We start from the raw sequence: 15,339 nt of genomic DNA, 5'->3' as shown, positions 1-15,339 counted from the left end.
TATATTGCTGCATCTCTGCAGCTTTCCTTGGAGGTAATCAGCCTTTGTTTCCTGCTGACGTGTTGAGAACGCCCAGGTTGATCTAAAACTGCCAGTCAGCTCGTCTGCACTGTTGGCTCTGGTGTTTCTCATCTTCCTCTCGACAATAATTCCCACAGATTCTTTACTGGGTTCAGGCCAGTAAGGGAACCATTGTCATTGAACCAGGTATTGGTACTTTGTTTGAGGCTGCTGCTTGCGCAACATTTTTTTAACTTGAGTTTTTTCTTTCATCAAACTTTCCCACAAAATTTGTGGCTTAACCTACTTGCAAAGGTGACCATTATTAAGTCAATATCTATGTAATGTCTGATGGAAATCATTTTATTGTAATATTCACAATTACTGAGGAATTAATTTTGAGTTTTTCATGATCTGGAATCAATAATCAAAGTTGAAAAGCATCACCCTGTGGAATAAATCAATATGGGTTTCCCTTTATTAAATAAAATAAATGTACTTTTATGCAGACAATGAGCTTCATTGAGATGCTCCTGTACTGGATAAGAAGCAGTAAAAATATCTCCTCCAATATTATATTAAATACTACGACTTTATCCTCGTATCCTTTCTATTTTATTCTCATGCGACTTTTCCTCATGATTTTATTTTTGTATTTTCTTTCCTGATACTTTCAGGATTTTATTTAGGACTCTTGTTTTCCGGTGTAGCAGTCTGTACGGTCCTGTTGGTCCCGTTTTGTTGTTGCATGTTGTGTGTATTCCCTGTAATTCATCATCGCCCAGGCAGCATGCAGCATCATCTTCCCGTTGCCCTTATTGAACAATAACACAAACAAATCTATTTGATCTAACTTCTGGTTTTTTTTTCCCGTTTTTATCCACCAATCTGTCCTGCTGTCTTGTTCTCTTCCCTCTGCTCATGATGGTTCACTAACCCATGCTTCCTGTTTTTCACACACCTGTTCTGGCTCTTCCTGCTCTCACCGTCTCTGCTCTCCCCCAGTCTCTATCCGCCCCCCAGGCGCAGGCCCTCAGCTGTGTGGAGTCCCTGTGCTGCTACCAACATGGGCAAAGCGGCTGTTCCCGCCTGGCCCGCCTCCTGGAACAAATGACGGGACAATGCAAGGCCAGCGTCAACAATTGCCACACATCCAGCCGCAGCAACAGGTGGGGAGGACTGCAGCGTCGACGAGAAACGATGATTATGAATCCCGATGAACCGTCTTTTGATTTGGGCAGCAGCTCCGAGTGTTTTAGCCCGTGATGCGGCTGAGCTGAGCGGAAGCAGAGTGTCGGTGGTTCTAGGGTGAAAGAGTCTGAGGCTGAAGATGAGTGGATCAAACACTTACAGACTTCTTCTGTTACGGCATGATTAAACACACATCCAGCGGAGTTTGGAGTCGGAAAGGCAATGAAACCAAAAATGTAGCGGCTAACGCTTCTGAGTACGATGGTTTTCTGTCGACCAGGGAGAATTTGGTACGATATTTTTATTTATCGCGGTTCACACGTCAGCAGCTGCGTTTCCACCGACCGTAGGACTTGGAATTATGAAAATAAATGTACTTGATGCAAACAAGCCAATTTAGAAAAAAAACCTTTTTTTCAGCTGTATCAATATTGGTGTATTTCACAAAACTGCAATGGAAACATTTTTAAGCTTGTCGCAATAAAAAATAAAACATTTAATTGCATGATAAATTAAAACTAACTCAACGATTTCCATTAGCATTATTTATCGTTCTTCTTTTCTCTTTCTACCAAAAACTGATGAAAGTTTTCAGTCTGGTCTTAACTAGCCCTTTTTTTGAAGGACAGTTTTGCTTGGAGAAAATTCATGATTCCTTTTTTCATTTATTTTTCTGTTTTATTATTTATTTTGATATTTAAAATCTCTTCCGGTTCCAGTCAATTTAATTTTAAAGTTTGTTGATCTTTGAGAATGTGTCCTTATGCCATTATATTAAACAACAATATTATCGTTTATCTCGATAACTTCTGGGACAATTTATCATCTAGCAGTTTTTTTTTATGGTGACAAGCGAACAAGTCACGATGTGAACCGGGTCTCACTTACTGGTGGAAAGGACCAGGAAGTGACGGGAAGTAGCAGTAGGATGATGTTTTTTAATGATTTGCCATGTGAACAAACTTATTCACATGTGATTTTAATTTAATTTGTTGTTCAACGGAAACATTGCAGTTGCAAAACAGTATTTTTTCGACATTTTCTCTCATCTGTAACAGAAACGCAGCTATTGAGTCTCGTGCCTTGCACAAAATGCATGTAATGTGTTTCCAATAAAAATTCCACTTATTTCTAAAAAATACCATTTTGCAATTAGGAGCATTTCTTACTCCGAAGTAAAAATGTAATTAAAGTCACACATGAATAAGTTTGTTCACTTAAATCTTTAAAAATCTTTGCGGCGACGAATGTAAACACTTATGCGCATCGTCTAAGGAGGCCAGTTAGTACCGATAATCGATATTCTGCAGTAGACAAACCAGCATGACACAAAAAATATTTCCATTTCAGTTTTGTGAAAAACGGAAATTTCGATGCAGCTGAAAAACAGTAAAACTAAAAAAGTTTTATTGAGTTTTTTGAAATTGGCATCTCTCATTAAGCAGATTTCTTTTCGTAATTCCAGTTTGCGCGGTTCCATGATCAACGGAAACGCAGCTGCTCGGCTGTCCTGACTGTAAAACCGACGCCTTTGCTAATGTATTTGCCATTTGTGTGTCTCTGCCATGTGCTATGATCTGTTGTGGTGTCTGTCTTGATTGTCTCTGTTCTTCTGTGATTCTTCCTTAAATGAGCGTTTGATGTCCAGGCGGGGAGCGGGTTTTTTAGGGAAAATCCTTTAGTTTGTTATGCACTTTAACAGACAACATCTCTACTTCATAAATATCCGGTCGGCTTCGGCCAACGCTGTATCTGTAGCCGAAACCTCATCGCAGTGATAATGGCTGGCTGGTATAATCATAAAGTATCCAAATATTAAATGCTTACTGACACTATACACATTAAATATTTAGCTACAAAAAGTGGTGGGAAGTAGACTCTTTCTTTATTAATGTTTTAATTTCACTGGGCAGCAATGCATTGTGGGTCCCCAGATGATATGTAGGAGTGATGGTGACGTAGTGTGACACGCTTTCAGCTGCAGATCCAGGAGGTTTGATGAAATGTTGAGGTTTTACTTCACTTTTTGGAGGCTGGGCTCTCAGTTTGCAGCTCTTTGCACTTTCTATAATTGTGTCCACCTGAATCCCAGCATTGATCAGTGTGATTATTGATCAGACGACGTGACCAGCCCGTTCTGCTGAGCTGTCGATACTTCTCAAAACGTCTCAGGACTCCAGATATTGATTAGATCAGTAATGAAGATGTTACATTCCTGTCTCCTGTTGCCAAATTTCCTTTATTTTTTTTTTAAATTAATGTGTGTATTTGTAAGGGGAAAATCTGCAGTGGAAATTAAAGAATGCCCAAGAATTTTTACTTTGACCAATTTGATCAGTTTGTAGCTTAATTATTGATTATAGTTTTTGTGATTTTTATTGATACTCTCTTCCTTATGGCTGAGAGAGAGAAAAACTTAAAATAACGACGGATGCAAACACTTTTCCACATTGTCCCAAGAGCTCAGTGACCATAAACAATCTCTCTGCTGCTGTAGACAAATTAGCATGATGCGAAAAAGTGTTTCCATCGCAGTTTTGTGGTAAACACAAAATTTTTACAGCTGGAAAAAAAGTGTAAAAACTTTTCAAAATTGGCACATTTCTATGAAGTAAATTTATTTTCGTATTTTTAATCTGGTCAATTTTATAGTTAATGGAAATTCATATGTGAACACCAAGCAGACCAGAGACCGCTCCAAATCAGGAAGTGGACCCAGAGCATTCTGGGTAAACAAACGTGCTAAGCTCGCGCTAGCAGGAGAAATGGTTCGTTGTCTTTTACCAAAGACAAACAGGAAATCCTGCAATCACTAATTTCTGTCGCTACTCCGTCTTTGTTTATATGTCATGAAGAAGGAAGTGGCGCCAAGTGTCTTCTTCACTTGGTGCAGCGCCCCCACAGGCGAGGAGGGGAACAGGTTTCTCAAAGAGTTTTATCGTTTGACTCTGGAGTGTGAAAGAGAACCACTGCAGCCAAAAATAAAATAAATGTTTTATACAACTTTGGTCCCCAACCAAAGCGAATCTACCGACTATCAGGTGTTTAAACAACCTTCATTTCGCTAAAGACGGTTTGGAATGGGAATACATTATTGTCTTTGTTTAAATTACCAGTAAAAACTTGTTATAGTGACTTTAGTTTTACATCCCTTTTGCTCTGATATAACTCTTGTAAAAACAGTTTCATGAATGCAGTTTTTTAAAGAACGAATCAAAACCAAAGCTCTACCAAACCTGCAGACCTGAAATTGGCCTCCATTTTCTGATTGGTGCGTCTCTCTCTGTGTGTTGCAGCAGATGCATATTGACAGTATTTTTAGGTGAACACGTTTCCCTACTTGCGGCTGTGCGGTGTTGCTGTCAGGGTCAGTTCTCTGAAACAAATGCAGACCTTCAGGCTGAGATTTTTCCATTAAATGATGATTCAATTTAGATGAATTGCCTCCTGTGGGGTTGATTAATTTGTTTTCTGACCTTGGCACGAAGCAACCAATTGGTTTCCTCCAAGTGACAAATCACAACCAATTTGTCCCCTCCCACAGGATTTAAGAAAACACCGGGGGACGTAATGTATATTGCAGCGGTCGGCTTTTTACTACAATGGAAACAATGAAGTCAATAAATAGAATCTGCAGTTGTTTTATCCCTCTGCATTGCTTTGTCTGTCCTGACTCTGCAGATGGAGGAGAAGTAGTTGGAGTATCAAAATATGCAAACCAAATACCTTCTTTCATCTACAGTTATCTTTTCAGATTGAGAAAAAGGATTATTAATGTTTAAAAGGTAATGTAGAGTGAATTTGGCCTTAATGCCTTAATAATACGACCATAGCAGAAAAGTATTATTTGTCTCACAACTGAACAAACCACCACTACTTGTATATAATAAAATATGTAAAAAAAAAATTATTAGTGGTGCATCATCTCAGTTATGGCTCGGCTCACTTGTTTTAAGAACCAAAATTCGGTAAAAATCGGAGAGTGAAGGAATGTGGCTTCTGGGAAATGTAGTTCTACTTCTGGAGCGTTTTTCTTTTTTTTGCTACTTCCTGTATCTGCTGACCATTTTGTCATTGGATGCTGAAGCCTTATACCTGCTTCTGAGAAGAGGCCAACATGAAGGGTGTGCTTGTTTTATAATTCCTGGTGTTCCAGCCGAGCGGAGTTGGAAAAACCGCCCCCATCCGACAGGAAGTACAAAACAAGAACACTCCAACCGTTTTGTTGCATTGGGCTGGTATTTTGTATACAATGTTACCTGGATCTGCTTATGTCACTGTCGCTCTCCTTCTTCTGTGTGTGTTTTTGTCCTTTTGTGTCTAAAGTCTGCATTAATCTCAGATTAATTATTCATGTGCTGCTAATGTCCCCAGTGAGTTTGTCAGAAATCGGCCTGTTCTGTTCTCGGTTCGTGTTCCCTGAAGCTTTTTGAGGGTCGTCTTGGCTTAGAGATGCTTTCAGAGCTCAGATGCTTGTTTTTTTGTTTTCCTCCTCCCTCTGTTAGACGAGCTGAGATAGTGATGTAGTGCATGTGAGCGCCTCCGGTTAATTCACCATCTGAGTCACAGGCCGACTCAGACCCTGGGTGGCCTCGTTCTTCCCCTCACCAACTCTTAAAGGGGAACTATTATGCAAAATTCACATTTTCTTCGTCTTTATGCTTCTATTTGAGTTTCAGCTGCTTCTAAAATCAACCCAAGCATTTAAAAGAAACACCCAGCAATAAGTTCATGTGTTTTGGTGTCTGGAAAATGAACCGTTTCAAAATCCTCCCAGTTTTTAACCGTCATTAATTACCTAGCAACCCTAGTGAAGCCCCGCCCCCGTTACATAGCAACCCTAGTGAAGCCCCGCCCCCGTTACCTAGCAACCCCAGTGAAGCCCCGCCCCCGTTACCTAGCAATCACAGCAGAGCTCCAGCAGGTTTGGTCAGCTGGTTTTACCCCTGTATAATGGCTGCTGGAAAAGACGAGAGTTGGGTGTTGAATTACCTTTCAGAAAAACCTTGTTGCGTTCTTGTTGGTTGTGCAGGAGGCAGTGACCTGGTGCCCGTTACTCATGACTTTCTTCTCTTTTTTTATTACTCGTGCTGAGTGACTCAAGTCTCGTCTCAGCTCAGAGGCGGATCAGACATTAACCCAGGTGTTACTAATGAAAACCGTGTGCTCTGCAGCCCACATTTACACTGAGGCTAAAGTTGATCCAACATTTTCCACCCCTCAAAGTTGATACGTCATTAGTTATTGATTCCTAAAATGTTTACTTTCTTATTTTAAAAAGGGAATTGAATCGCTTGAATGAAAAACTCAGCAGAATGTTCCAATCTTTTATCTGATTAATCAATTAACTGTCCCAGCCCTGCTGCAAAGGAACAAGCGTACACTAACAGAAGGCTCTGCTGTTGCATTATAAGAAATTTGTTTTTTATTTTAAAAATGGAAGTGCTTGAAAGAAAAACTCAGCATTACTCAGCAGTTTTGTGTCTGATTAATGGTCATAATAATCGATTAGTTACAGTTGTAATTACTGTCAGTTGGTGCTGAAGCTTGTCGTACTAAACGTAAAAGCTGAACGGCGGTTTAATGAGGAGAGGCTTCAGGAACTCACCACTAACTCATCCACCCATCACTAACTCCTCCCTCCTCCATCCACCCATCCGCTCTGCTTCCTCCAGCCTGATTGATTGGGATCATTTTTGGTTTTTATAGCTACTGACAGCTCAGCTCTCCTGTTTCCCACACACACACACACTAACGCACTGCGTCTGTCTCCTAACCTTCAGTCACTGCTGTTTCCAGGTCTTGGAGCGACACAGAGAACTTCTACTCCAATGACCGCACCATCCTGACTCTGTCGCCCATCGAGGCCAGCCGCTGTTGACTCCCACGGCCGCCACCCCTAACACACACACCAGTACCGCTTTATGAGCCCACTCCAGTTTAGAATGAGTGGGGACCAGCCAGGATTGGGTCCGCAGCGTCTTTGTGTCCCTGCGGCTCTCCGATTCTTAGAAAGAGACGAGCGTCAGAGGAAATGAAACGGGTCGGCCTGGTTTTGCCGTCTCCCGTCGGAAGATACGATCAGCGCACGAACAGGAAATATCAGATTCCTGAAAGATGATCCGAAAAACACATTTAAAAAGCAAGAAAGGCATCGGTTTCTTTCCTCTGAACAGAAAACAGACATGAAACTTAGCAAACTTACTCTGTTCCAGACTTCTTTTTTTTTTCTACAAATGTTGCTAAAACTGCAAAAACACAAAATCTTACCAAGTATTTTTGGTCAAGTTTCAGCTGCAGATATCTTGGTACAGTTGAATTAAGACAAAACTAACTTAGAAGGAGCTTTTCATCAAGACACAGGAGCTTTTATAAAGTAAATAAAGCCTTAATATTAACTGAAGTAAAAGTACGAGCTCCATCGGACGATACTATGAAAAGATTAAATTACGGGAATAAAGTTGTATTATTTGGACTTTATTCTCGTTTTATTTTGACTTTATTCTTGTCCAAATTTATTTTGAAAATTGTATTTTTATGTTTTTTCTTAGTTTGGCCCTAACACTCCATTGTAATCAGATTATTTCAGTTGGAACTCTTTCATTAATATTACTGACCTAAAACAAGCCCCTACTTCCTGCTGAAAAGTTACTTGTAAGTTAGTTTTGTCTTAATTCAAGTGAACTAAGACATTTGCAGAAGAAACTAGACAAAAATACTTGGTAAGGTTTAGTTTTTGCGGTGAGAAATGCTCGAAGCTCAGCTGAAGATCCCGCTGCTTCCAGGATTCTGTCCGATCCACTGCTGCACCTTTAAACTCCCGGTCAGACGGGAACGAGTTCTGTAGCATCCAGCGGTTCTGCCGGGACCTGCAACATAAACTACTGTGGTACCAAAGACCGACCGGATCAAGACTGGAGTGTAGCTCTTTATTTTTGTGCCTGATTGAAGCTCATATAGTTGTAGTTTTTGTTTTGTTCCCTCTCATTTCCCCGGATGAGGCCGGATGTTTAAAAAAGCCATATAATTAATACAAGTGATGGAACTGCAGATGAAAGCTGTTAGAGCCTCTTGTTTCCTTGTTCTTGTTCCCCGCACTGCAAAAACACAAAATCTCACCAAGTAGTTTTGGTCTGGTTTCTAATACAAATATCTCAGTACACTTAAAATGAGGCAAAACCAACTGACAAGCTTTTCAGGGAGATATAGGAGCGTTTTTAACTCAGTAATGCCTTAATCATGATGAAAAAGGACAAGTTATAAGGGAACTGATCTTCCAGTGCAAATGGACATTTAAGATGGAAAAACGTTTATTTCAATTGTTTCATTTACAACTAGCAGTTTTCATGAATATTAAAGAGTTATTGTCTTAAAACAAGCTCATATACTGTGCTGAAAAGTTTCTTGTAAATTAGTAACATTTGTGCTGGAAACTAGACCAAACTACTGGGTAGGATTTTGTGTTTTTGAAGTGAAAAATGCCTTTTCTCCATCAGCCTGGCGACCAAAAGCCTCTTAGCGTTACAGAACCACAAACCGCAGGGATTATTTTAAAGATACAAGGCAGGAAAACACATAACCAGGTTCCTGAACGTTTCCCAGAGTCATAATTTATCATTATGCGTTATGGTGAGAAGCTTTTGGAAGTCGGGGATGATGCTCTTTAACTCGGCGAAAACACAAAATCTTACCAAGTTTGGTTTAGTTTCTAGTGCAAATATCTTAGTACAGTTGAATTAAGAAAAACTGATTTACAATTAACTTTTCAGCAAAATGTTTGAGCTTGTTTAAGTCAATAATTCCTTAAAATTCATAAAAAATATGACTCAGTTCGACGGCACTTTGCTGTTACCTAGCAACCCCATACAAGCCCAGTCCGTCTCCTAGCAACCGAGTTCTAGTTCCACTGGCAGATTATTTCACTTATAACAAAACATTTTTCACATGTTATAAGTGAAACTTTTCCATCAATGTTTAGGAATTAACTCAAAACAAACTTCTGTATCTTGCTGAGAAGTTGCCTGTAAGTTAGTTTTGTCTCATATTAAGATGTTTGCACTAGAAATTAAACCAAATTAGTCGGTAATATTTAGTGTTTTTGCGGTGAAAATAGACAGAAGAATGTTTTCGCATGTTCAGAAAAATTCCTTCAGAAAGAAAAGCTGAGCGTTTGCACAAACCACATATCAAAAATATCACATTTTCTTGCTTCTCATTGCTTTAAAAGAAATTCATTAACACCTTCTTAGAAATCATTCACGTTTTTGCTGTTATTTTCTTTTCGCCACATGTTTCCTCTGTGTGTGTGAATGTGTGTGTTAAGGCTTCCTCAAGGCTACTAATTCCCACCAAGACGACTAACTGGTTTAAACTGGACACCAGTAGCCTCAGCACACCCAGGAAGAACAGGAATCAGTTTCCATTTGCTAATTATTTGAATATTCTTGTTTATTTTCTGTAAGAAACACGAACAGGTGCGACTGATGATGGGAAGGTGTATTTATTATAGCTGTAATTAGTTTTTTTGTTGTTTTTCTTGCATATATCACATTATTGGTTCATGGAGTTTAAAGGCAAATGTCCAGTTTGAATAATTAAATGATAATTTACTAAAATGCTCTTTCAACCAGCTGACCTCATAGTTGCTGATCTACCAGGATGGACCTTCACTCATTGATGCTGTTTAAATAAAATTATCAAGTTTCTTGGAGCGTTTTGTGGAAAGCAGTTGAATCAAGTATTTTTGTGACATTAGGAAGCAGTTAAAGTGGACTAGAAGCCAATCTTTCCCTAATGCAACCAGCTGACTGAGTTGCATCATGGGTATTGTAGTTAACATGAACCATTCTTACAACCTAACCTGCCTGAAGGTAGATATAGATGCTCCATTGGTGGGAAGTGTTGCAATTAAATCCAGTGATATTTAAAACTGTTTCACAGAAAACAAAAATATTACTAAAGATGATTGAAAAAAACATTTAATACAGAAATGTTGATACTATTCCATCATCGTCAATTAGCTGAAGAAGCTAGTTGCTCTGAATGATCCATCCAGTCACATTAAGGGAAAGTTTAGAGGAAGGAAAAAGGTGTAAAGGCCATTTTTCAGTGTACCAACACTGAAAAAAATAAACCAAAAGAACACATTTTTCATAATAAAACATTATAGGAGTTTTACTTTTCTAATTTCATTTGGTTTAAATGTTTATAAGCTGTTAAAATTTTGATCGTTTTAGCTTTACTGTATCGATTTGACATCTGAAAAGTTTAAAAACATTTGATGGCTCGGTTGAAGACATAATGTTTGAAGTGTTTAAACTACATTTCCCATCATGCAACTCAAACATCTTTTATCTGACAGTCTATCGTTTCCTGTTCCTCATTTCTTGTTAAACACTTCTGTTTAAATGGTCGGTTCCCCTTTTATCACAACATTTGCATCTGAAAGATGAAAGAGATCAGGGGTCGTCCCTTTTCCTTATTTAACGTAGTCAGAAATCCAGCTGTTTTTCTTTCTTTTTTTTTTTGGCTGTGTGGAAAATAAAATCCAGAGATTTGCTTCAAAATGTCTCCAGCTCACATCAGGACTATAGAGCCGTCTCCAGGTTTGGATGTTTTTCTTATTTCTGCGTTGATCTCGCTGCTTTACCTCGTTTTCTGCACGAAGTTTGCAGATGGAGGATGAGGGCAAAACCATACAGGAAACTACAGATATAATGCCCCCTTGTGGTCAGAGTGAGTAGAGCTGCTGGCCAAAAAAGGCTTAAAATAAATATTAACAGGTGTCCACACATACTTAAAAAGTCTTAAATTTATCTAAATTAAGGCCTTTAAGTACAATGGAGTATTTATGCTAAGAAAATAAAGATTACGAGAATAAAGTCAGACTTCTGACTTTATTCTGGTAATATGGCTTTATTCTCTTAGTTTTTGTATTTTTTATTTTATTTTTCTTGGTATAATCCGTCAAATGAAAGTAAGTTGATAACAATACAAGAATAAAGTGAATTTTATTATAATATTGACTTTATTCTCATGAGTTTATGCTCACATTGTATTTTGATTTTATTTTTGTAATATTGACTTTATCCTCATTACTTATAATTTATTATTTTCTGTATGGCCTTAAGTCTCTGTTGTATTAAAATGTCTTAAATTCATTTTTAAAAAGTTGGCCCTTAATATATTAATCACACCTCTTGAATTTTGCTAACAGAACTATTTAATTTCGTATAAGTGTGTTTTTTTCTCGTGAGATTTTTTTATTGGGCAAAAGTTCGAGTCGTTCAGTGACTCAAACTAGTAGCTACGGTAGTTAACTTATGTTAGCAGCTAGTTGGCGCTAGCTAGCTAGATGTCTGTCAAGGGTAAGTGCAAATTATTAGCCCGTTTCTGTGGAGACATAGGTCTTAAATTTGATTCTAAATGACCTTAAAATGTCTTAAAAACAGGAGATTACTCGGATTGTTCCTCAATATTTAATCAGAAATAAATTATGCTTCCTTTTAGCAGCTGCTGACTTCTCCCCTCTCTAATTATCTTTGATTGAATTTAGATATTTGTGTAATAGAATCAAGCCAAGTTTGAACTTTATGGCCCAAAACAAACATGCATTTTAAAAGTTGAATCAAATGAAGGTTTCCTTAATTGAATCAGAGAATTAGAATAAAAATGTCAAAGCCATCAGTTCTGTGCAGCTCTGTGTCCTGAGTTAGAATAAACCTCCATCACACTTCTGTCGACTGATAAATCATTCTGTGTCCGTCCTGTCTGGATTCATTAGAGCTAAAATATCATTTGCTAAATAAATACATTTTTATGAGAACGATTGTTGGAGTTTTTATTTTTTATTTCACTGCTGACTTGAGGGAAACGCCAATTTACCAAACAAATCCAAGTTATATTCCAGCTCAATGTTTTTATGTTAAGAGGAAGATTATCAAGAAAAACTGATAAAATCCTGCAAGACCCAGACAGTTCAACTTTGTAGATGGATTTTGTAAGAGTACTATTGAGATTAAAAGTTTTCAGACATGAGGTTTGATTAAAATGTAAAATTAAGTATAACATTTTGCAGTTTGTACAGCTGTTGTACAAAATTGGCACTTTTTTAAATCTAAAAAAAGTGGTAATTATATGCTTTAATTAAATGTATTCATTTCAACTATATATAATTTCATGCTTTAAGAATTTATGTGCTGCTGAAGCCCATCATGAATAGTCAACTAACTTCAAATTCTGGGCGGGTTTTACGGGAGATCCTGACGTCTGATTGGCTGCTTCAAACAGCAACATCCTCCATCTTTAGTAAACGGGTCATTTTCACTGGTAGTCTCAAAATAAATTAATTGATGCAATTTATGTATTACAAATTCTAGGTGATAAATTCCAGCCTTTGTCTCTCTAGTTTGGTCTGAAATATCTCTAATAAGTTTACAAAATAGCTGCCGCAGACTTAAAGACAGGACGTTAGCCTTGCCCACCGGCTAACAACGGCTAACGCTCGTACTCTGTTGTGAACCGTTTAGCGACATTTCAGACCAAAATGGAGATGTAGAAGACGGAGTTGCTCACTCCGGATTTGTGGTAAATAAATTGCTAAAATATAATTGTGTTGTCGGAGTCTTAGCTAACTCGGTTTTCCCTGAAGCAGCCAATCGGACAAAGTCTCTGTACGTGACGAAAGCGGCCCACTCCGCCATGATGGACGTCAAAACAACCTATATGTGCGTTATATCATATTGTAGTTAATTTATTTAATTGATTTCATTCTAAAAAATGTCATAGGGTGCTGCGCAAACAGATATGGAAACCATAATGCCCATTTGATCGTAAACCCTTTGATAAAGAATGAAAATGGCGATGGACAGCTGCCATTAATCGTAAGGATGGCAGCCCAGAAGTGTGGCAAAGGTAAGAACGTCAACTTTCATGCTTCATAAGTAAGTAAGATTTGTACGATGCAAACAAATATTGCAGAAAGTAATTGTTGGTTACCATGGAGAAAATGCCTCATCATCATGTAGGCCATCTTTCAAAAACAAAAAAGTTAATCATACAGACTTTTCATTCTCTGTCTGCTCCGGTGTAAGTTACGACGCCATTTATGACAGGATGTCACAAGTCAGCACATTAAAAAAACAAAAAAAGAAAAAACACGTTTAATCAAATAATAAAACACATTAAGAGGCAGAAAATGTTTCTACTGCTGCCTTTCATTTCTTGGAAATAGAAAATTTGTGTTTCAATATGTCAACTGCAACTGATTATTTTAGTAATCGATTATTCTGACTTTAATTGATTGGATTTTTCATCAAGCCGTTTTAAAGAATAATTAAAATACATTATTTTCCAGTTTTATTTATTTAAACATTGTATTGCTTAAAATGCAATAGCATGGCATCCCTTGAATGTATGAACGCTCATTTTGTAGTAAAGAATGTATGTGCAGCTAAAAAACATGTTTCTAATGGCAACATATGAAAAGCTTGTTTCTAAAAAACTATTAAAAAAAATTAAATATAAAACATACATTTTTGTACAGTTTTGGCTTAATTGCTGCTGTGTCATTCTTTGAGCAAATGGCCTTTATTGAGTCTGTATTCTCAAGTTAATAATCAATTTCTAAATCAATTGACGATTATTTTGATAATTGATTAATCCGATTAATTGTTTCAGCCCAACGTTCAGCTCCAAGTTCAGATTTCCAAGGTAACTGCAATGCAACATAAGCTGGCAATTTCCAACTTTTATAAATATCTGTATGTCTTTGAGCCTCAGCTAGTTGTTTTACTTTCACAGAGAAATTAGCTTGACTTAAATAAGTAGAAGCCACATCTTTACTGGCTATAGGGAAAACAATGGTAGTCATTCAGACTGTTTTCGCTGCAGATGTAAATAATTTCCTCCACATAGATGACAATCATTTCCTTCCCTTTTTGCTGTACTGAACTGCTTTAGTGTACGCAGCTTGTTTAGCCACGCAGTAGCTGAGCCTCTAGTTCAACATTTCCGTGCTTAATGGCTTTCATTCTTTAATACTAAGAATCCCTAATAATAGTAATTGGCTTATAGCGCAGGGTTTCCCTCTCAATCAATCCGCCCATCTCCTTTCTCTTTACATAAATCACCTGCTTCCCCAGCCGCCAGCTACCGCTTTTAATATGCAGCTCCTATGTTGGTGTCTTGTTGTATCATGCCGAATATTTGTCCACCTGGAAAGACGGGGACTTTGGCCGGAATGGATGTCCTGCCTCTTAAGGAAATAGAAAATTAATGGATTGGCTCTTTTATTGGATGGCTGGATCAATACCAAAATGGCTATTAGTGAAATAAATAAATAAAACTGTGCAGTGGATTATTTCCTGATAGTGGGAGTCTCCATCTTGAGGACTAATGTAGGTACTGCAGATGGATGACTGGCATAAATAAACTCTCAATCTGCCAACAAAACACACAAATTCAGTACAACAACAAGACAATTACGAAGCTGAAGTTGGTTTCCAATTCCAGCTTCCAATAGCTAAAGGGCGATTCCACTTAATTTTTCACGACTTTCCGCATCTTAAATCAACTCTAGTTTAAAAACTACTACACCTAGACACTTCAAACCTGGACTAGATTATTCTAATCTAGTAATCTGATCTTTAGTGAAGTTTCACAAATCACATAAAGGTTTCACAAATCACAAGCATGGATTAAAATATTCTGCTATTAGAGCAGAATAATCTAGTCCAGGTTTCAAGTCTCTAGGTGTAGTAGTTTTTAAACTAGAGTTGATTAAAGATGCGGAAAGTAGTGAAAAATTAAGTGGAATCGCCCTTTAGCTATTGGAAGCTGGAATTGGAAACCAACTTAAGCTTCATCAATATTATGAGGTCCACATTAATCTGCACCACACGTCAAGTGACTGTGCAGATGATTTATTTACCAAGCACATAATCAGTGTTGTCAATGAGGGCAGGCAATGTAACTCTTAAATATATACATTTTCTTCCAGATGTAAAATGTAAAACTAAGCTGGTAGGTCACAGGCCGAAGGAGGATATTCACATAATTTAATCATATCGTGTTTCACATCATGTGTTGATTTTTCACTGTTCAGCGTCAGATTCTCTGTTTTTATGCCATAATTCACATCTAGTTTGT

At 37.8% G+C, this 15,339-nt stretch overlaps 1 protein-coding gene across 17 annotated transcripts in view; it reads left to right on the top strand.

The window, feature by feature from the left end:
• atp11b (ATPase phospholipid transporting 11B) overlaps positions 1–15,339 on the top strand; it is an 89,113-nt gene that overhangs the window by 55,676 nt on the left and 18,098 nt on the right. For 7 of the 17 annotated variants that reach the window (XM_015030093.1, XM_015030098.1, XM_015030094.1 and 4 more), the window contains one exon: positions 1,006–1,433. In XM_015030093.1, the coding sequence (XP_014885579.1) occupies positions 1,006–1,220 (215 nt within the window). In that variant the 3' untranslated portion in view covers positions 1,221–1,433. Of the gene's footprint in view, positions 1–21; positions 208–1,005; positions 1,434–6,990; positions 7,517–15,339 lie in introns of those variants that run through there. The other 10 variants (XM_015030103.1, XM_015030102.1, XM_015030095.1 and 7 more) reach the window with 8 other exon arrangements.

This window comes from Poecilia latipinna, unplaced genomic scaffold (genome assembly GCF_001443285.1).
Source record: "Poecilia latipinna isolate Pla-1442-1.1 unplaced genomic scaffold, P_latipinna-1.0 Scaffold173, whole genome shotgun sequence".
Taxonomy (NCBI): domain Eukaryota; kingdom Metazoa; phylum Chordata; class Actinopteri; order Cyprinodontiformes; family Poeciliidae; genus Poecilia; species Poecilia latipinna.
This window is presented reverse-complemented; position numbering and strand designations above follow the sequence as displayed.